Raw genomic sequence first — 20,820 nt, 5'->3', positions numbered from 1 at the left:
GTAAAGTGTGAATGGGGAAAGAATTGTGTGTGTGTGTGTGTGTGTGTGTGTGTTGTTTGATGCAGTAAAGTGTGAATGGGGAAAGAATCGTGTGTGTGTGTGTGTGTTGTTTGGTGCAGTAAAGTGTGAATGGGGAAAGAATCATGTGTGTGTGTGTGTGTGTGTGTGTGTGTGTGTGTGTGTGTGTGTGTGTTGTTTGATGCAGTAAAGTGTGAATGGGGAAAGAATTGTGTGTGTGTGTGTGTGTGTGTGTGTGTGTGTGTGTGTTGTTTGATGCAGTAAAGTGTGAATGGGGAAAGAATCATGAGTGTGTGTGTGTGTGTGTGTGTGTGTGTGTGTGTGTGCGTTGGTGCGACCTGATTATGAGGACAAAAACCATGGATACATACCGACTCTATGAGGACATGCCGTAACTACGAGGACAGCACTAATGTCCTCATAAGTCGAGCAGTGTAGAAAGGCTTATCAGGCTGCGCCTAACCACCTCCCGCTTTTTCTCAATATGTCCTTATAAATCCGTTGTACCCGTTTTTCAGTGTGTGCCAGTGTATGCTCAGAGTGTTTAATCTCCCTCTATGTGAAATTCGACGTTACTGCAGTATCATACACATTTCATACACCCACAACCACGCCCAAGCGCGATTCATTGGTGGAACGCTGGAATCCTCGTCAGTGATTGGCTGCTGGAATCCTCGTCAGTGATTGGCTGCATTTCACATCCGTCAAAGTCAGCACGCCTGCGCCTCTGATCTTCTATCGCAGACGTGTGGTGTGACGGTGTGATTAATCAGAAGATTAATCATCATAATGAAAGATTAATTAGCAGAATTCGAGCGAAGTTGACGAGCTATAGTGGGAGATTTTCACTTTATCACGAGGAAGGTAAGTGCGTTTATTTATATATTCTACCTTTATGGAGTTAAGTGTCATGAGTCAGACAGTTTTAAATAACGTTAGTTAACTTACATTAACGTTACTTTAAACGTGGCCACTAATCGGGCTAATTTAAGTCCATAAGCAGTTAAAATGGCGTCTCCAAACAACTTGCACATGCTATTCACGTTTTTTGTTTTGTTTGGTACTTAAACGAAATTCTCTTGTTGTTCATATAGACACATACAAGTATTAGTATTAGTTGATGAAAGATACATCTCCATGGATGCTTGAGAGAATTAATTAACATTTTGAAATAAATCAAATCTATGTTGTCATCATGATGACTGGTAAAGTTGAGTGGATGAATTTACAGTTTAATACAGTAAGATACAGAAATATATTAAATAAACAGAAACGAAACTAATGTAAAAGTATACTTTCATTAATGTAACGTTAGTGTCATTAGAATGACTTGAAAAAATATTTAGTTGATTCATTTTAGGGCTGGATATTAGCAGACATTTTATGATTCCATTCAATTTTAATTCACATGCTGTCGATTCTATTTCCAATTCGATTTTACATTTATTATTTTAATGTAAATCAGGTGTAATACATGTAACATTTTCTAAAACTTTCTCTCTATAGTTATTTTTTCTAAGTAACGAGTTTAGCTTCGTTTGATCTAAGGCGCCACATTAAAGAGTGATAAAATGGTATTAAAATGGACTGAATTTGAAATCGGAGACTGTTTCTTATCAAAAGTAACAAGCCTCAAAACCTCACTTATCAACTTTATGTGTAAAATGTTGTATTTATTGATATAGACTACAGTCTGACAATAATGTACTGTATATAAAGCATCTATCTATCTATCTATCTATCTTTATAAATACATACTAATTATGTTGTCTGGAATGTTTTCAGTCAACATGTTAAGAAAGAAGAGAATAAAACCTGAGCAGGATGCAAAAGAACACATATTGTCGGGCAAAGACAAAGCCTTCATTGAGGGACGACAAATCAACACATTCAAAGGTAAATTGTGCACCACAAGGCAATTTGACTATGTTCAGACTGCAGGCAAATCAAATCATAAAGTAGGCATGCACTTGTAAGAATGAAAAGTAGGCCTATTGCTGGCAGTCTGGACATGATCTTTCATATTCACACATTTTACCCTTGGGTAAGCCGCTCATTTTCATTAAGGTTAAGAGATGGAAAAAAAAAAAAATTTAAACAATTTTTTTATTATTATTATTTTAAAATAAATACTTAAAACTATGTATACAGAGAATAGTGTAACCAAATTCAACTAGTAGGCTATATCACAGTGAAAACCAATGCTTGATTTTTTTATTTTTATTTCCTGCACCTCATATTACATTACACAGTTTTACAGGATTTAACTCTTTAAAAGGATAAGTTGGTTCGCTGTGTAACATATAGGTGCACTTGGATTCATGTTTTATTTGTATTATTATATATTATTTTGCCCTTTTAGGGAGAGGTGTGTTTGCACTTGAGCACATTGAACCATCCACCTTTGTTGTTGAATACCGTGGGATTCTCTCTCAAAGTAAACATGTTAAAGATGTACAAGGCAACTACTTGTTTGACTACACATGGAATGGAACACGTTATTGGTAAGCTGGCTGTTTCTTTTTTGGTTTATTTATTTATTTTTGGTTCATATTCAGAGCAAACTAGTTGCATGTCATTCTAATAAAAACAGTTATGATTATGATGATTATTATTATTACAATATAGGGCTGCACGATTTGGGGAAAATGTCATATTGCGATTGAGGTCAATATTGCAATTGGAATATGCGATTGCGATATAATAAACAAATGGTTTCATGAGTCAACTTGCTTGGATCTAAAGCAAAATGCACACACAGAATAGTGCTAATTCTGAAATGTGTATTTCTCAACTCAAACTAGCAACAACAACTAAATGATTGATAACATCTAAGCCATTGATGTCTGGATATAAATTAATCCACCCCCATTTAAAACATTAATTATAGCCATCCAACATTACAGTGATTCCATCATTACAATTGAAAGCTATAATTGAAAAAAAAAACATTTATTAGACTTCAAAAAATATAACAGCTTTTAATTTTAGTGAACTTCAAATAATCCTCACATAAACCCATAATAAATGTAATATTTACCTGTGCCCTTCCTGTCTAACAGGTATACAGAAATTTAATAAAGTTATCAAACAGTCTGCGCTGCATAAATAATAAATAGACTAATCCTTATTAAAGCTACATAAGTTCTTTAGTCAAGAGCAGTGAGTAATTTTCTCTGTCCCCTTTGTTCTTTGATTAACTTTACTGACAGAAAGCTTTGGCTGCTGGCCCTTTAAGAGCAGCCGCTGCTGACAGAGACGCGGATCTCACATGCGCCTCATCCTCTCACAACTCTATACGTCCATCATAAGACTGCTCTTATGTTATGAAGATACTCGACAAACGACATTTTGGCATAATTGTGTGTGTTATTGTTCGTTCAAGCGCGAAAGAGAACTGTATTCTGGCGCGTGTCTTTCTGTGAGTCACAGTCGGACATTCAGCGCGCTCTCTTTTGACTTGTCTCGCATGAATGGTTTTAAGCAATCGCATGAGAGCATTATCATGTAACACTAGCCAAAGGATGACAAAAAATAACAGATGCTGCGTTAATTGCGTAACAGCCCATTGTTTATTTTACATAAAATCGCAGCATTTTGCATCATATAATCGCATAGGCTTGACATCACGGTTGCGATAAGATTAATCGTGCAGCACTATTACAATATCAGATTTACTAGGGTTCTCATAATATTAGGAACTTATTAGTTAGTGATAATCAATAACATGGTTATTTTTCAACTGGGGTATTATTTTTTTACCTTAAGTGGATCATCTGACCTATTAAATTCTTAGGAAGTCAAGTTAACTTTCACAATGTGTATTTGAATATAGGTTAAATAGGCCAAGGTTAGCCTAACCCAAATGTTCAGTTAGAACCGTATGTTTCAGTGTGTGTCTATGTTTTAAGTTTCTTACTGGACTATTTTTATCACAGCATAGATGCAACAAAAGAGGACGGTGGACATTCACTTGGACGACTGGTGAATGATTATGACAAAAATCCAAATTGCAAAGTCAAGACAATCATTGTTGACGGAAGGCCACACCTGTGTCTGTTTAGTATAAGACATATCTTTCCAGATGAGGAGGTCACATACAACTATGGGGATTCCTCTTGGCCTTGGCGTTTAAGGGTGAGTCTCTTAAAGACTTTATCACTGAAATTCAACCATGTTCTGTATTTCATGAATGTTAGTTTTTTATATGATGCAGATTATTTAAAACAATTCTGCATGTCTGCTTTGTGCACGACGGAGCCATGAAAGGGACACTAGATATTTAGACTTTGGTTGATACTAGAATTAGTTGCGGTGACCAATTGGCAAACATCCTTGCCTCAGTGTTGTACCTGTCTTTCTCATAATTACAGGAATTGTGTGACGAGACATCAGTGGCTGTGACTGAATGCAGTGTGAATCCTTCCTCATCAGTGAAACAGAAAGTAAGTGAGCGCATGTTCCTTCATTGTTTTCTTCTCTTTGACACAGGCAATGTTAAGTGTAGGATGGTTGGGCATCATACTAGACTGGCTGACGTGGACTGTCGTCTTAAAGACGCTGTTGTGACATCTCAAATTCGAGTAAAATGTACCTTGCTCGGTTCATTCATTTTCATAACTCGTGCGTTGGGGGATGGGCATGACACTGACCTGAAATGTAAGGACAGTTCTTCACTACGAGGACCGTCATGTCAGGGATAGGGTTTGAGGAAAAGATGTTGCTTTGGGTATGTGCCGGCTGCTTCTTTATGTGGATAAGCTGTAGACCCAATATGCACACTTTTCAATCTGGATATGCTTTGTGACTTTCAGTCACAGAGACGTAAACAGTTAAGGCCCATTCACACCAACCATAACTGTGTTAGGGTCCAACCAGCAGACGGTAATGTTCTGTTTATTGTGATCGCATCTTTGACTGCTGCTTATATACTGAAGCATGTTATAGCAGAATTGATTCCGATTGGCTGTCAATTAAGCAATGTATCGCAATACAAAAATGCAACAATATATATTGTGGAAAGTGACAATATGTATTGTGTATAGTACACCCAAAATAAAAATTACTGTGTGAGGGGAAACAATCAAGTTTACAGAGTTTGTGTCAATACTACATTAAACTACTATATATATATATATATATAAAATAATATAATGCAGTGGGGGAATATTTGTGGGTCCTGATAATGCCAAATGTCTTTTGTTACCAGTGAAAAGTGGCCTACATTAATTTAAATATATCTAGTTGGTGACAGAGTGCAAGCATATTTGTCTAAAACAAATCTTTAAGCCTATTCATTTCCTCCCCCAATGTTTTGCAAATTAGGCATTTTAATCAACAGTTAAAAAAAAAAGTTACCCTTTTACCACGTCTTGGAGTATCTCTATAATATCGTATCGTGATATGTATCGAATCGTGACATGAGGGTATCGTTACACCCCTACTGCCAATGTTTCTAGCGTTTCTCAGCTGGTAAAATCGTTCTGAAAGTGATTTTTTTGTTTTTGTTTCTCTGTGGTGTTATCGTGTAAGCTGTGGTGTAGACTCTGCTATTCTTTAATACTGAGAGGATTTTTTAGGCCTATAATTTAATAGATATATAGTTTTTAGTTTGAACAGTCCTTTTTTAGTTGGTAAAATTCATCCTGTCCTCAGCTAGCGGTGAGGGGTTTGCGTTTAGGGAGATTTTCTTGTCTAATATCTGCATTTTAGGGGGGAAAGCATAAACAACATCTGCGTTCATACTAGGGATGTCAATTTTCACAAATTCCCATGATCGATCGTCGTTTAAATTAACGATCAATTAATCGATTAATCGTTAGCCTTAATACTGCGATATGCGTCACCTGCAGTGGCTATGAGAGCATGACAGGGTCTGCAAATGCTGCTCAAAACGCTATGTTCCTCACCAAATCAATTAGAATAGTTTTCAATATAAATAAAGGGCTAGTAGGATTGTAAAATGTTTCGATGTGATTGATAATTAAATTAATTATTTAATAATCAAATATAACTACTAATACAACGTGTCACCAACGCCGCCTCGTATGCGCTTAGAATGTGTGACCGTTGTGGACGCGCTCTTCCTGGAACAACTGCACACGCTGAATGAATCTGCTACCATTAAACTGGAGCACTTTGCTAGCACGTTATTTATCTAAAAAAAACGCATCCTATATGAGATTAATCCGATATATTCAGGGCTTGAATTTCGGCGCGGGATTGCGGGTATTGCGCATATTTTGTATCATTCCCGCAGGTCTCCCATTTATAATGCGGGAAATTCCCGCAAACATTGATTCACTTTAGCATGTAGGTTGTATTAGTAAATTAATCCACACAGATTGTAAAATCAAATCAGTCATTTTAAAACTGTCTGCGAGACGCAATTTCACAAACGTGTGAAACGAGTGATTCAGCGGCGCTGCGTCTTCTATCTCTCGTCTCTCATATGGGTTGCACAAGGTAATCGTTAAGCGCGCAGCAGGCGGCGATAATACACTCTCGCATTTCGGGAGTCGGGATAGACGGAATTGTCACTTGCATAATCGCAGTAGCACCTCAATGCAGTACACAAGATCCGAGGGGAGGAGTCGGATCTTATATAAGGGGTGGAGATTGGTAGGTTTAGGGGTGGAGATGGGTAGGTTTAGGGGTGGGTTTAGGGATCAGGGGGTGGAGATTGGTAGGTTTAGGTATGTAAGGTGGGAGGAGTTGGATTTTATCCGACTCCTCCCCCCGGATTTTATGCTCTGCAGTGAGGACCATCTCCATAATCGGGCCAGCATTGCATCACGAGTAACTAAAGTTTACCATTTGCACGTCTTTTTAAGTCTCACCAGTTTAAACATTCACGCGATTTTAAACTATTCGGTACTTGCGCGCTGTCTGAGAAGTGTTTTTTTTTTTCTCTGCACACATACATAGAGTAAAGCCTCCTCACAAACAGCTCGCGGGTAACAAAAGTTATTTTTCGTGGATTATATCGCTTAAACAGTCAAAAACATAAGAAAATTATGTCAATTTCGGTCTTAGTGATATCCTCTAAACACAGTCGGTTGTTATGTCTTAAGCATAAATCGCACGTGACCGTATAATCAATGAAAACAGGATCCGTGCATTAGCTCTTAAAGGGACAGCAGCCATTTGTCTGTCATTAATTTGTTTGTCAAAACAACAAAACATAGCTTTAATTTTAAGGAATCAGGATTGATAGCCTATGTATTTAATTTAATCAGGACTAAAATACTACCTAGTGTTATTTTACATTTGATTACTTTTTTCAGTCTCTGCGCAGTATTTCTGAATACTAGTTTTAGACCTAAGCAAAAACTTCTCTTTTTTCTCTTTATTGGTATCTTTATTCTATTGTATTTATTTGTGCTACTTTTTTCAATTTAATTCAAAGATTGAAATCAAGCTTCCTTGAGCTGTGTAAATTCTTAAGAACAAAATTACCCCATTGTAAAAATGCAATGAGTAAGCCTACATTTAGGCGAGATAAATGTAAAAAAGAAAGAAAGTCTAAACTCCCCCCTCAAATTAAAAATCCCCCCCATAAGAATCACCTAAGGGGGGATTTCCCCCCCATTTTCCAAAATGAAATTCAGGCACTGATATTCAAAATAAACATAACATTACAAATTATATCTGCACAAAATGACGCAAATTCATTCACAAGTGAACTTGAACTAAGTTACGTGCCATTCATTCAGAACTACTCATGTTGTGGATGTGGACGCGGTCTTCCTGGAGCAACGCGACATGGCAACTAAACCCAAATAATTCACAATGTTTTATTACAATATTGTTCTCTTTTAGGGATGTCAATTTTCACAAATTCCCATGATCGATCGTCATTTAAATTAACGATCAATTAATCGATTAATCGTTAGCCGTAATACTGCCATATGCGTCTACTGCAGTGGCTATGGCCAACAGCATGACAGGGTCTGCAAATGCTGCTAAAAACGCTATGTTCCTCACCAAATCAATAATGGTTATAAATATAAATAAAGGGCTAGTAGGATTGTAAAAATGTTTTATGTGATTGCTAATTAAATTAATTATTCAAACTACTAATACAACGCGTCACCAACGCCTCGTATGCGCTTAGAATGTGTGACAGTTGTGGACGCGCTCTTCCTGGAACAACTGCACGCGCTGAATGAATCTGCTACCATTAAACTGGAGCACTTTGCTAGCACATTATTTATCTAAAAGAAATGCATCCTATATGAGATTAATCAGATATATTCAAAATAAACTTATTACAAATTATATCTGCACAAAATGACGCAAATTCATGCACAAGTGAACTTGAACTATTACGTGCCATTCATTCAGAACTAGCCTACTCATGTTGTGGACGCGCTTTTCCTGGAGCAACGCGACACGGCAACTAAACCCAAATAATTCACAATGTTTTATTACAATATTGTTCTCTTTATAATGTTATGTAATATTACAGTCCCAATAGTCATTATTAGTCGTGCACTGCCGTTTGAGCTGCACGCGCTGAAGCTGACGCTTTACAACAGAGTTCATTCTTAACCAAATGCATCCAATGCGAGATAAATCCGATATAGATAGGCATACACAAAATAAACAGTATTACAACTTACATTTGCACAAAACAAAAGGCTGCGATTGCAGACGCAAACTTCTAGTCATGATGAAGGTGTAAAATGGTCCCAAACATAACTCCGGCACACTCGCTTTACATGTTTCGCGGTTGAGCAGCACGCATGCGCATGAAGACCTGCTTAATCGATTATCGATAAGTTGTATCGATTAAATGTATTATCGACAATTAATCGATCGTCGATTAATCGTTGACATCCCTATTCTCTTTATAATGTTATGTAATATTACAGTCCCAATAGTCATTATTAGTCGTGCACTGCCGTTTGAGCAGCGCGCGCTGAAGCTGACGCTTTACTACAGAGTTAATTCTTAACCAAATGCATCCAATATGAGATAAATCAGATATAGATAGGCCTACAGAAAAGAAACAGTATTACAACTTACATTTGCACAAAACAAAAGGCTGCGAATGCAGACGCAAACTTAGTCATGATGGTGTAAAATGGTCCCAAACATAACTCCGGCGCGCTCGCTTTACATGTTTCGCGGTTGAGCAGCGCGCACGCGCATGAAGACCTGCTTAATCGATTATCGATAAGTTGTATCGATTAAATGTATTATCGACAATTATTCGATCGTCGATTAATCGTTGACATCCCTAGTTCATACTAATTTGTTAAAGGGACACTCCATATCACGTGATGCTTTGCGTGAGGTTGTTGACAAATGACAGGCTGATCCGTCGTCCACGTTGGTGTGCGTCATTACGTATGAACCAAGGCTGATATTGTGGAGAGAGAGAGACGCACGGCACAGTGGTTTCGAGGGGAGAGAGAGAGACGCACAGAGAGACGCGAGTTTTGAAGAATACACAGAGAATAATGGATCATCAGAGATTGAGAAACATGGATCTAAATCAAGCGCTGGCCTTTTTTGATGCCATGGAGGATGATGGATTTTCTGGAGAAGAGAGCTTTTTGACTGATGAGGAACTAGATTACCAGGATGGTCTAGACCCTGCTGAAGAGTAAGTTCCATTTATTTATTTACTGTAAAAGTATTAAAAAAAAACAACAACTAAGATGATAAAATATAAATTTTCTAAATATGTAAAAATAAGTTCTGTAAAAGTAGTATTTCGTTTTTCTATGTTTGTTAAAGAGTAGTAAGAGTTGTGGATTACACTTTGTCTCTCAGCCATTGTTTGTCTGAGTTTACCTAGAGATACAAACAAAGGATAGTGGGGGGTTGGTCACACCTTTTAGCTGTGGAGAGAATGTCTCAAGGATGTTGTAGTGGGGGGTTGGTCACACCTTTTGGCTGGGGAGAGAATGCTCATATTATAGCTGTGGTGGGTTGGGGGTACAGTAGCAATCTCAGCCATTGTTATCTTATGTGAGAAATCAAATACAAAAACACTAATTGATCTGATATGTATGATCTAATATTTTGCTTTATTTGTTTTACAGTCATGATAATGAAGAAGACACCAGCCCACCCACCCGAGCCAGACAGGAAAGCTCCCATTCTTCCGCTGAGGAGGGCCCTTCCACTTCTGCTGCAGCATCCCAGCAGCTGCCAGGAATAGGTCATGGACGGCTGCAGTCACGGTCTAGAGGGAGAGCGCGGTCAAGGTCAAGATCCAGATCCGGCAGCTTGAGGGGTCGACAGAGTCCTGAATCCACAAGGTCGAGATCTAGATCACCACAGCCAGCAGCCCCAACTCCATCATGGAACAGTGAGAGTCAGCCAGACATCCCTCCAGTGCCCAAAAGGTTCGTCCCAACAAGAAAGCCAGGACATCAGCTCAGCCCCACATCCATATACACACTGCTGGACCTTTTCAAACTTTTTGTCAGTGACAGTGCAGCAACCACTTTGTGTAATAACACAAACACAAACGCTGCAAAAAACATTGCCAATGGCAAAAAATATTCCTGGAAAAACTTGACTGTTGAAGAATTTTTCAAATATTTAGGACTGACTTTCTTTTTTGCACTGGTGAGACTGACAAATATCCGGCACTACTGGAGGACAAACACCATTTTCAGCCAACAGTTTCCCCACTCAGTGATGGCACGTGACAGGTATCAGGTCATTTCCTGGAACATCCACATGAGCAACCCTGATGAAGATGTCCACAACGACCGGAAGAGAGGGACACCAGCTTATGACCGGCTGTTTCGTCTGAAGCCCCTTTTAGATGACATCAAACATGCATGCAGAGCATTTTATCACTCACGGCAGAACCTTTCAGTGGACGAGAGGATGGTGGCAACAAAGGCTCACACTGGCATGACCCAGTATATGAAGGCGAAGCCAACTAAGTGGGGCTTCAAACTTTTTGTGCTGGCAGACAGCAGCATTGGGTACACTTTAGACTTTGCTGTATACACGGGGAAGTCTGTGTTTGCTTCTGGTGTAGGACTGGCATACGACTCGGTTATGTCCTTCATGAACAAATCATCCCTAGGGAGTGGCTACAATGTGTGTGTAGACAACTTCTACACAAGTCCAAAGCTATTCATGGATCTCTACAGCATGAACTTTGGAGCATGTGGCACCTACAGGGACAACAGACGAGGATGCCCCCGCACAACCACAAATGCCATGAACAAAAAGGATCCTAGGGGCACCATCAGGTGGATCCGTGACGGCCCTCTGGTTTTTGTAAAGTGGATGGACACTCTGGAAGTCTCTGTCTGCTCCACAATTCACCCGGCCTTCTCTGGCACACCTAAGATGGCCGACACAGCAGCAGTGCTCGAGTGAAGCTCCTTAAATCTCAGTCTGCTAAATGCGCTAATCAATTAACTTTCCTGCATATCTATCCCACGTTAAGTTCTGAGTGTTACCTCCTTTTTGTGACTTTTTGGATGGTCACTAATACAAATTGTTTACTTGATCATTTCACCTGTGCTTCGCTATGGAACAAAATGCAACTAACGCATTCATTTTGAACGCTCTTCAACAACTTAAGCGAGAGATGTTCACGTATTTTGACCCGAAACTTGACAATCTGCAAACAGCTGCCGATGCGTTGCAGTCTTCCCTTAAATCACTCGGGGATCAAGTAGGCGAGCTCGAATTTAGAGTCAGTTCAAATCAGGATAACATAACTGATCTAGAGCAACGCGTTGAGACGCTGGAGAAGCAAAATGCTTTCTTGCTACAGAAAGCTGAGGACGCCGAAAATCGGAGCAGAGCCCTAAATCTTCGCTTCATTCACGTTCCTGAGCGAGCTGAAGGCACTGATACAATCGGCTTTATTGGACGTCTACTCACTCTTCTATTTGGCGAAGCCAGCTTTCCCATTCCACCTGTGATCGAGCGCGCTCATCGCACTCCTGGAGCCTCCTCCAAAGGGAATTCCAAAGCTGGTTCAAGACCAATTTTGGCAAAGTTTGGCACCAGTGAATATCATGAGGCCCAAAACGCCTGGACTTCTTTTGGAAAAATGTAAATAGTTTTGGTTCTGTTCAAGTTATTATGTTTATTCCTGTGCTCCAGGACTCCAAAGACATGAACAAACTGTTTTCCAGAGGAAATTTGCTTAGCTTTTATTTATTTGTGTGTGATTTCAATAAATGTTTGAGTGATTCAATTTCCGTTTTATTTTTTCATTTGTCTTTGTGGTCCCATAACTTATTTTACATTCAGGTGACATCAATGCAACACAAATATGCTGAAAGTTCAATTTGTCATGAAAAAAATGAGGTGTGTCAATTGTCTGTGCACAAAAGGGTTGATGTTTTACAAGCTTTTTTTTGTAAATAACACCAGACGGAAAATTAATTTAAAAAAAACCCTTAGGTCTTTGAGGGTTAAAGGGTTATGTAAGATTGTGGCCAAAACTGGTACTGCAATCACTTTCAAATTACTGTACCCCCTCCCCCTCCTCCCTGACTCGAGGTTGCCAGATAGGCTGCAGGATCCAGCAGGAACGTAGGCTGCTACAAGAAGTGGTGACTAGAGCAGAGCTGGCAACCCGGATGCCGCAACACTACTGACTCTGGGATTGGTAGATAGGTGGAGGGTGTTTGTCCCGCCATAGTCTTATCTGATCGGTGAGTAGCTGAATGTAGACGAACTGCTGCGCGTGTGACAGGGCGCATGTTTAACTGAAGAACGGAGAGAGAGAGAGAGAGAGAGAGAGAGAGAGAGAGAGAGAGAGGTAGTATGCAAGCAAGTGCACACCATTTCGAAACAAAAACGAGGAGTAATTCAATAATTAGTTCGCAAAGTAACTCTTCACTAGAAATTGTGTGAAATGATTTCCAGGCGGTAGCGTAGAGTGGAGCTCAATTCTAGTCTATATTGATGGGCGGAGTAGTGGGAGTGGCCTGCGGAGCTGAGCATTGCAATGCACTATGGGTATTGTCTACAATCCACAAGCACTAAAGTCATTTTCTGCCTTTTATCGGCCAAGAAGGACCCAAATTAGAAATGTATGCTACTATTCTACTACATATATGACCCACTTTCAATACACATCCAGTGCATCCTCAAACTGACGACAAAACCTCATACAGTTACGCGCACACTTTGGAGACTGTCTTGTTTTCAATGCAAGGGTGCAAGGGTAGTAAGGAACTGGGGTCCGTTCTTCGTACGCCACTCAGTTAGTGGGTTTTGATTGTGGATGATTTGGCATGATCTTGGATTGTTTGGTTCTTCAGTGCTCATCCTGGACTTGCTGTCATAGTGTTCCTATAGTGGTCCGTAACTTAAACCTGCTCGGAAGCTTATTTCATGTAAACCGGATTAGATTGCATCTTTTTAAGTGGGGTTGATTCTTAAAATATGTCCCAACCACTGCTAATTTATTACAAGAGTTCCTTACTGAAACTAATTTAAAACTGACAAAAGTAATTTAAAATAATAATAATGATATAAAAATTAATTTGAAAATAATGTGTTGAACGCCTGTGTACGAGTCAAAAGAAGTATACTTTGCAAGGCTGTGCATTCGACTGTGGTAAAAATTCGACTGTGGTATACTTCTGGCTTTAGTCTGGTGTTGGTTGTCTAGTCATAGCCAATGCAGACTGTGCATAGCACTTTAATAACACAAGATTTTGGCCAAATGTTTTAAACCAAAAACAAACTAAGCTCCCAAAACACAAATCTAACATTCGCTGGTCCAAAACATCGTAAATCTATTTGAGCTTGATTGACACATGAAGTGTCTGGCCATACATCATTTTATTTATTTATTATTTTTGAACTAATTTCTTGAATGGCAGCAGTTAACCTGCAATTTTAGCTGGTTTCAAAACACCTGGATATTACCTGCCATGGTGACATTTCCTCAGATAAACTTCTGAGATCCAAAAGCTAATGCCAGCATATTGACATGGTGACTAACTTATCTTGACTTGACCGCTGAGCATTTGCATTTCACTCACTATGTGTCAGCGTCAGCATAGGCCATACTATTTAAATTCATGATTGGTTGAGGTTGACTGACAAATTAAAACATTAAACAGAAAAAAGAAGAAAAAAAAAAACACCATTATTAACCGGTTAATGGTCATTTCAAGTAATCGTTTCTGGTTTTTCCCCAGTTTTTGTTTTCATTCTTTGAACTGGTTCAGAGCCCTCATATTTACATAATAATAATAATAATAATAATAATAATAATAATAATAATAATTATTATTATTGTATATATATTATATACCTGTTTGCCGTGTAGAGAAGAGGAATAGTGTGTTGCTTTTTTTCCCCCTTAGAAAACACAAAAATGGGCCTGGGTGAGGCTGACAGCTCCACAGGTATGTGTGTGCGCATATATTTTAGATATTTATTTGAGAAAAAGGATACATGTTGATTTTGGGTTCATGTTTTATTTTTTATCTTCCACAGTAATTCAGTGTAAAGTGGTCCTTTTCGTGTTACACAGGACCCGAGACTAGTTTTCCCTGTGTGCTTATCTGCTGATATTTCACATGGTCCGAAACTGTTTGGATTGTAGGGCTGGAATACATTTTAATTGTTGTTTTTTACCCCTCAGGAAAAAGCCAAATGAATCAGGATGAAACTGAGAACTCCAGAGGTATTTAAACATTTGGGTATATTAAAGTTATTCCATGCATATACATATAGGTGTATAGGTATACATATGTGTATGTATATGTTTGTTTGTTTGTTTTACAGAGACCAAATTGAGGAGAATTGTGAAAAGGCCATGGAGCCCAAATGAAGTGAATGCTGTCATGAAACATTTCAGAGTCCATATTTCAAAGGGACACCTTGCAACAAAGGCAGAGTGTGAGCAGTGCAAGACTGCAGAGGACCCTGTTCTGAGAGAAAGAACGGCCCAAAATATAAGGGATTTCGTGAGGAACCGAGGTTTGATGTTGAAAAAGAAATCTTCTTAGAGTTCTTCGAGAGATCAGTGTTGCCTTCCATTAAAGGTTGTATCAGCGATTTCAGGCCCAATAAAGGCCCAAATATAAATGATCACATTCATCTAATTTTTCCTAACGATCCGCTAGCTGGCCGCCCCATAAGCATGCCACCCAAAAACCGCGTCTCTGTAGGCAGCCTAGGCTCTGAGATCTGCACACAAAAGGTGGGGGTGTTGTGGTTTGAGATTTTGCGGTGATTGGTTGGAACTGTTGGTGATTGGTTGGAACACTGTTTATTTTGGTTTTGGTGGTTGGTGAAACCCATTGTTTTTGTGTGCAGATCTCAGAGCCTAGGCTGCCTACAGAGACGCGTTTTTTTGGATGGCATGCTTATGGGGCGGCCAGCTAGCGGATTGTTATGAAAGATTAGATGAATGTGATCATTTATGTTTGGGCCTTTTTTGGGCGTGAAATCGCTGATACAACCTTTAATGTCTGTGGGTTTTGTTCTCAAAAGTGTTGTTGGGCCAGAAGAGTGTTCAAGACATCCTTTTATTTACTTTTATTAAAACACTGTTTTGAAAGAAATGTACAAAAACATGCATTTACTGGAAGGCAATTTAATTTGGTTTTATTTTCAGTGTGTTGTTGAGGTCATTTTGAGGCACACTCCCTCATGCACTTTAGTCCCATAATGGTTAGAGATGCACCGATTACAATTTTCTAGGCCGATTCCGATTTTTCCGAGTTTGACCTGCCGATACCGATTTTTTTTTTTTATTTTTTTTTTTTTTATAAAACACCATATACTTCTACCCAAACTGAATAATAAAAACAAGTTTAAATGGGTGAATTTTCTATAAATATTTTTGAGTCTTCTTCATTTTCTTTTCTGACATAGCCTACTCCAGTTCTTGTTAAAACACACTAGACATGCAAATTCTGTGCATTTTGGGCACTTTTTGTGTGAAATCATTTATTTTGCCCATCAAAAAAAGTGTGCTTTCACTTTAATTGAGTGTGAGCAGCGCAGCAAAAATAGACTCTGCGCCGAAACCGCTTCACTGCTGCTCACTCGACGCTCCTGCTTGACGCTCACGCTCTGCTCCTGCTGCCGGTGTGATGCACTCATTTATTAACATGCACGCCGAAAAAAATACGCGCCTCTCACGCTTGCGGTGTGAAACTGACGTAATTCACAAGGTTTTCTACATGTGTGTTCCGTGTGCACGTGTGATGCTGATGTTGCGCGATGTTAATCATGCGGCGCCCGAGTGTGTTTGACCGGTATAAAATCGGCAAATGTCAGACTGACCGGCCGATCGCCGGTCATGACCGATCACGTGAAAATCGGCCAATTCCGGTCCCAAGCCGATCAATCGGTGCATCTCTAATAATGGCCTTATTAGATCTCAGTTGTTGAGCCTTTTTTTTACCATTTGCAAAATAAAAATTGCCCTTTCAGTTTAATTTTGTTAGTTTTTATTGGCTGTCTAGTTGCATTTCTTCATCTAATTGCCCTTTAACTAGTCTTCTATGAAGTGTAAAACTTGCTGATCTTTGTTCACTGAATTTTCTCCAACCAGGTTCATTTTGCACCACATGTGTATATGTTGGTTGATATAGCAACAGCACATTGTAGCACTATTTCCTTAGGTGTGCGTATTACTTTTACAGGTTTAGTGGCAGCAAAAAGATGCACAATCATTTGTGAATTCACTCTTTAATGTAGAATAGTTGATTTGGTTTAGTATGGTTAACTCTAATACAGGTACTCCTGCTATGTGTGGAGTTAATAGTGATGTCCATTTAAACCCAGTTTGTCCTCATAATCAAGGGTTAGTTAGGGTTGTGTGTGTGTGTGAGAGGTCCAGTTAAACCCAAAATGTCCTCATAATCAAGGGTTAGTCAGGTGTTTGTGTGTGTTTGAGAGTGTGTGTGAGTGAGGTCCAGTTAAACCCAAAATGTCCTCATAATCAAGGGTTAGTTAGGGTTGTGTGTGTTTGAGAGGTCCAGTTAAACCCAAAATGTCCTCATAATCAAGGGTTAGTCAGGGTTGTGTGTGTTTGAGAGGTCCAGTTAAACCCAAAATGTCCTCATAATCAAGGGTTAGTCAGGTGTTTGTGTGTGTTTGAGAGTGTATGTGTGAGAGGTCCAGTTAAACCCAAAATGTCCTCATAATCAAGGGTTAGTTAGGGTTGTGTGTGTTTGAGAGGTCCAGTTAAACCCAAAATGTCCTCATAATCAAGGGTTAGTAAGGGTTGTGTGTGTTTGAGAGTGTGTGTGTGTGAGAGGTCCAGTTAAACCCAAAATGTCCTCATAATCAAGGGTTAGTCAGGTGTTTGTGTGTGTTTGAGAGTGTGTGTGTGAGGTCCAGTTAAACCCAAAATGTCCTCATAATCAAGGGTTAGTCAGGTGTTTGTGTGTGTTTGAGAGGTCCAGTTAAACCCAAAATGTCCTCATAATCAAGGGTTAGTCAGGTGTTTGTGTGTGTTTGAGAGGTCCAGTTAAACCCAAAATGTCCTCATAATCAAGGGTTAGTCAGGTGTTTGTGTGTGTTTGAGAGTGTGTGTTTGAGAGGTCCAGTTAAACCCAAAATGTCCTCATAATCAAGGGTTAGTCAGGTGTTTGTGTGTGTTTGAGAGTGTGTGTGTGAGAGGTCCAGTTAAACCCAAAATGTCCTCATAATCAAGGGTTAGTTAGGGTTGTGTGTGTGTTTGAGAGGTCCAGTTAAACCCAAAATGTCCTCATAATCAAGGGTTAGTCAGGTGTTTGTGTGTGTTTGAGAGGTCCAGTTAAACCCAAAATGTCCTCATAATCAAGGGTTAGTTAGGGTTGTGTGTGTGTGTGAGAGGTCCAGTTAAACCAAAAATGTCCTCATAATCAAGGGTTAGTCAGGTGTTTGTGTGTGTTTGAGAGTGTGTGTGTGTGAGAGGTCCAGTTAAACCCAAAATGTCCTCATAATCAAGGGTTAGTTAGGGTTGTGTGTGTTTGAGAGGTCCAGTTAAACCAAAAATGTCCTCATAATCAAGGGTTAGTAAGGGTTGTGTGTGTTTGAGAGTGTGTGTGTGAGAGGTCCAGTTAAACCCAAAATGTCCTCATAATCAAGGGTTAGTCAGGTGTTTGTGTGTGTTTGAGAGTGTGTGTGTGAGAGGTCCAGTTAAACCCAAAATGTCCTCATAATCAAGGGTTAGTTAGGGTTGTGTGTGTTTGAGAGTGTGTGTGTGAGAGGTCCAGTTAAAGGGTCATGAAACCCCCCTCTTTCAGCTCAAGTCTAGCTCACAATCTTTTTGAAAAATGCAACTTAATTGGGCGTGGTGGCTGTGAGAAGAAGGGAGGGGAGTGGGTGTGGTCAAAGCCCAAAGTGGCCAATGCATATCGACTGTCACTAAAAATCAATGGTAAAACGTGAGGAAATGCTAGATTTTTTATAGCTGGCCAAGTTAGTCTAATATATACATAATAACCTACTACAGTAATCATAATTCTATTTAAAACATATAAATGTACATGCATATGTATAATTATGCCTTTATAAAATATATATTTGTTTACACACTATAAATGCGTATATTTGAAATAATTAATTTTCCGCTTAAAAAAAAAAAAACGTTCCATACAGATCTACGCGCCCCCTAAACCCACATAATAAAGATGGACAGTGTCAGAAATTTGCACAAACTAAGCATACTTTCCATACAATTGAGGTATTATCGAAATATCAAAATTTTAATAACGAGTGATTATTTAACAAAAGGCAAGTAAAACGGTCAGGGTTACATTTTAGACACACACACACACACCTCTGAAGCGATAGGAAAAGTCCTCGGAACCGCATCACTCGCAAGACCGAAACCTGCATTGGTGTACAAGGTCGAAGTCCACCTTTCTCCAGTTGAATGGTTGCACACACACATAGTTTAGATGTGTCCGTGGTTGATGGCCGGAGTCTAGCCCGGGCAGCATCGCGGGGAAAGATGCACTGGAACTTTTGGTCCACGAAAACAAACGCGTGTCCCATTATTGCCTCTCTCATCTACTACGCGATATCACAGTTTGACATGTCTGTCTTTGGAAAGTTCCGTGTCATGAATAATTAAGAGCAGTGTCTTCTCATTGGATAAGAAAACTCAGTACATGAATAATTATGAGACACCGATACGTGGACACGATGAAGATTTTAAACCCGGAAGACGAAAATAGCGTAAAAAAAATAAAATTTAACCATTTTCCCCCTACTATTAAATCTAACAGATGCTAACATTGTCTTCAATAGTGTTCAACACACATACCTCCGTTCAAATCTCATAAAATTTGGTTTAGGGTTTCATGACCCTTTAAACCCAAAATGTCCTCATAATCAAGGGTTAGTCAGGTGTTTGTGTGTGTTTGAGAGTGTGTGTGTGAGAGGTCCAGTTAAACCCAAAATGTCCTCATAATCAAGGGTTAGTTAGGGTTGTGTGTGTGTATGCATGATTCATATGGTTACTGATGCCCAGTTAAACCCAAATGGTCAGTAATGTTCATTTAGATACTAATAAGTCTTAAGTAATAAGTCTTGAACAATCTTCTCTTTTCACATTAACAAAACCCAAACCCAATCAACTGGAAATATTTAGCTTTATTCAAAACTATCTTTAGACAAAACTTCTTCAAATCTAATGAATAAATTAAGACTGACATTCAAGGTTCAATTATGAAAAATACTTGTGGGTGAATGCATTTGTCAGTGATGGTTAAATAGTAAACTCTCCTTTTGGTTTTTTAATTTCTTAATTTTTAAAGCTAAAATATTTCCGTATTTCACTTTCCCTCTTCTCTCTTTGCTCTTCACTCACTTCACACCTGCTAAATCTCACATTACAAACTCAGGTTAGTTTTCTGAAATCTCTCTTAAAGTTTAAGCCAGGTTGAACAATTGCTGATAATTTCCTGTTTTGTTTTTCTATATGCTGGTATTGAAACAAACGTAAGTGATGTGGCACTCTCATGGGTAAAGTTAGTCCAGGTTATACCAGGTTAGTCCTCATAATTAAGGGTTAGGTGTGTGTGTGTGTGTATGTGTGAGTGATGTCCAGATAAACCAGGGTAGTCCTCATAAATCATAATTAAATCAGGAAACGCCCACTCCTGCCCTGTCCTTACAGTGCTTCAGTTTGTCAGGTCTTCATATTACCAGACTGTTTTATTAGAATTAAATTCTGAGCAGTCAGCTTTTTACCCCATGCCATAAGGAGCAGTTTGATATTTCTTATTAATCTCTATGACAAAGGGAAAGGTGGGTCCCCATAAACCAGGATGGATCTTTTTAGGGGAAAAAGTCCTTATAAACCACCCGTACCAGTATGTGTGTGTGTGTGTGTGTGTGTGTGTGTGTGTGTGTGTGTGTTGTTTGATGCAGTAAAGTGTGATTGGGGAAAGAATTGTGTGTGTGTGTGTGTGTGTGTTTGTGTGTGTGTGTGTTGTTTGATGCAGTAAAGTGTGAATGGGGAAAGAATCATGTGTGTGTGTGTGTGTGTGTGTGTGTGTGTGTGTGTGTGTGTGTGTGTGTGTGTGTGTTGTTTGATGCAGTAAAGTGTGATTGGGGAAAGAATTGTGTGTGTGTGTGTGTGTGTGTGTGTTTGTGTGTGTGTGTGTTGTTTGATGCAGTAAAGTGTGAATGGGGAAAGAATCATGTGTGTGTGTGTGTGTGTGTGTGTGTGTGTTGTTTGATGCAGTAAAGTGTGAATGGGGAAATAATCATGTGTGTGAATGGGGAAAGAATCATGTGTGTGCGTGTGTGTGTGTGTGTGTGTGTGTGCGTGTGTGCGTGTGTGTGTGTGTGTGTGTGTGCGTGTGTGCGTGTGTGCGTGTGTGTGTGTGT

General features: G+C 39.2%; 1 protein-coding gene across 3 annotated transcripts; it reads left to right on the top strand.

Annotated features, from left to right (window-relative positions):
- Window positions 1–347: 347 nt before the first annotated feature.
- LOC307147397 (histone-lysine N-methyltransferase set-1-like) lies at window positions 348–14,795 on the top strand. 3 transcript variants are annotated; one of them, XM_079852132.1, is made up of 8 exons: window positions 348–882; window positions 1,804–1,914; window positions 2,381–2,522; window positions 3,957–4,155; window positions 4,392–4,463; window positions 14,340–14,381; window positions 14,621–14,662; window positions 14,764–14,795. In XM_079852132.1, exons 2-7 carry the CDS (start codon window positions 1,809–1,811, stop codon window positions 14,633–14,635), a joined length of 576 nt encoding a protein of 191 aa, XP_079708258.1. In that variant the 5' UTR covers window positions 348–882; window positions 1,804–1,808; the 3' UTR covers window positions 14,636–14,662; window positions 14,764–14,795. The 3 variants fall into 3 exon arrangements, with proteins under 3 accessions (XP_079708258.1, XP_079708257.1, XP_079708259.1); XM_079852131.1 differs by lacking the exon at window positions 348–882 and having other exon boundaries at window positions 1,785–1,914; XM_079852133.1 differs by lacking the exons at window positions 348–882; window positions 14,340–14,381; window positions 14,621–14,662; window positions 14,764–14,795 and adding an exon at window positions 12,517–12,580 and having other exon boundaries at window positions 1,785–1,914.
- Window positions 14,796–20,820: the final 6,025 nt, after the last annotated feature.

Source organism: Squalius cephalus, assembly GCF_949319135.1.
Source record: "Squalius cephalus genome assembly, chromosome: 19".
In the NCBI taxonomy this organism is placed as follows: Eukaryota; Metazoa; Chordata; class Actinopteri; order Cypriniformes; family Leuciscidae; genus Squalius; species Squalius cephalus.
The sequence above is the reverse complement of the archived record's forward strand: the minus strand, read 5'-3'. Positions and strand labels throughout refer to the sequence as shown.

Excerpts from the sequence above, each read along its gene's own strand:
- LOC307147397 (XM_079852131.1), top strand. The coding sequence starts at position 1,794 with ATGTTTTCAGTCAACATGTTAAGAAAGAAGAGAATAAAACCTGAGCAG. Across the intron at positions 1,915-2,380 it reads ACAAATCAACACATTCAAAG|GGAGAGGTGTGTTTGCACTT; the intron begins GTAAATTGTGCA and ends TTGCCCTTTTAG. Across the intron at positions 4,156-4,391 it reads CTTGGCCTTGGCGTTTAAGG|GAATTGTGTGACGAGACATC; the intron begins GTGAGTCTCTTA and ends TCATAATTACAG.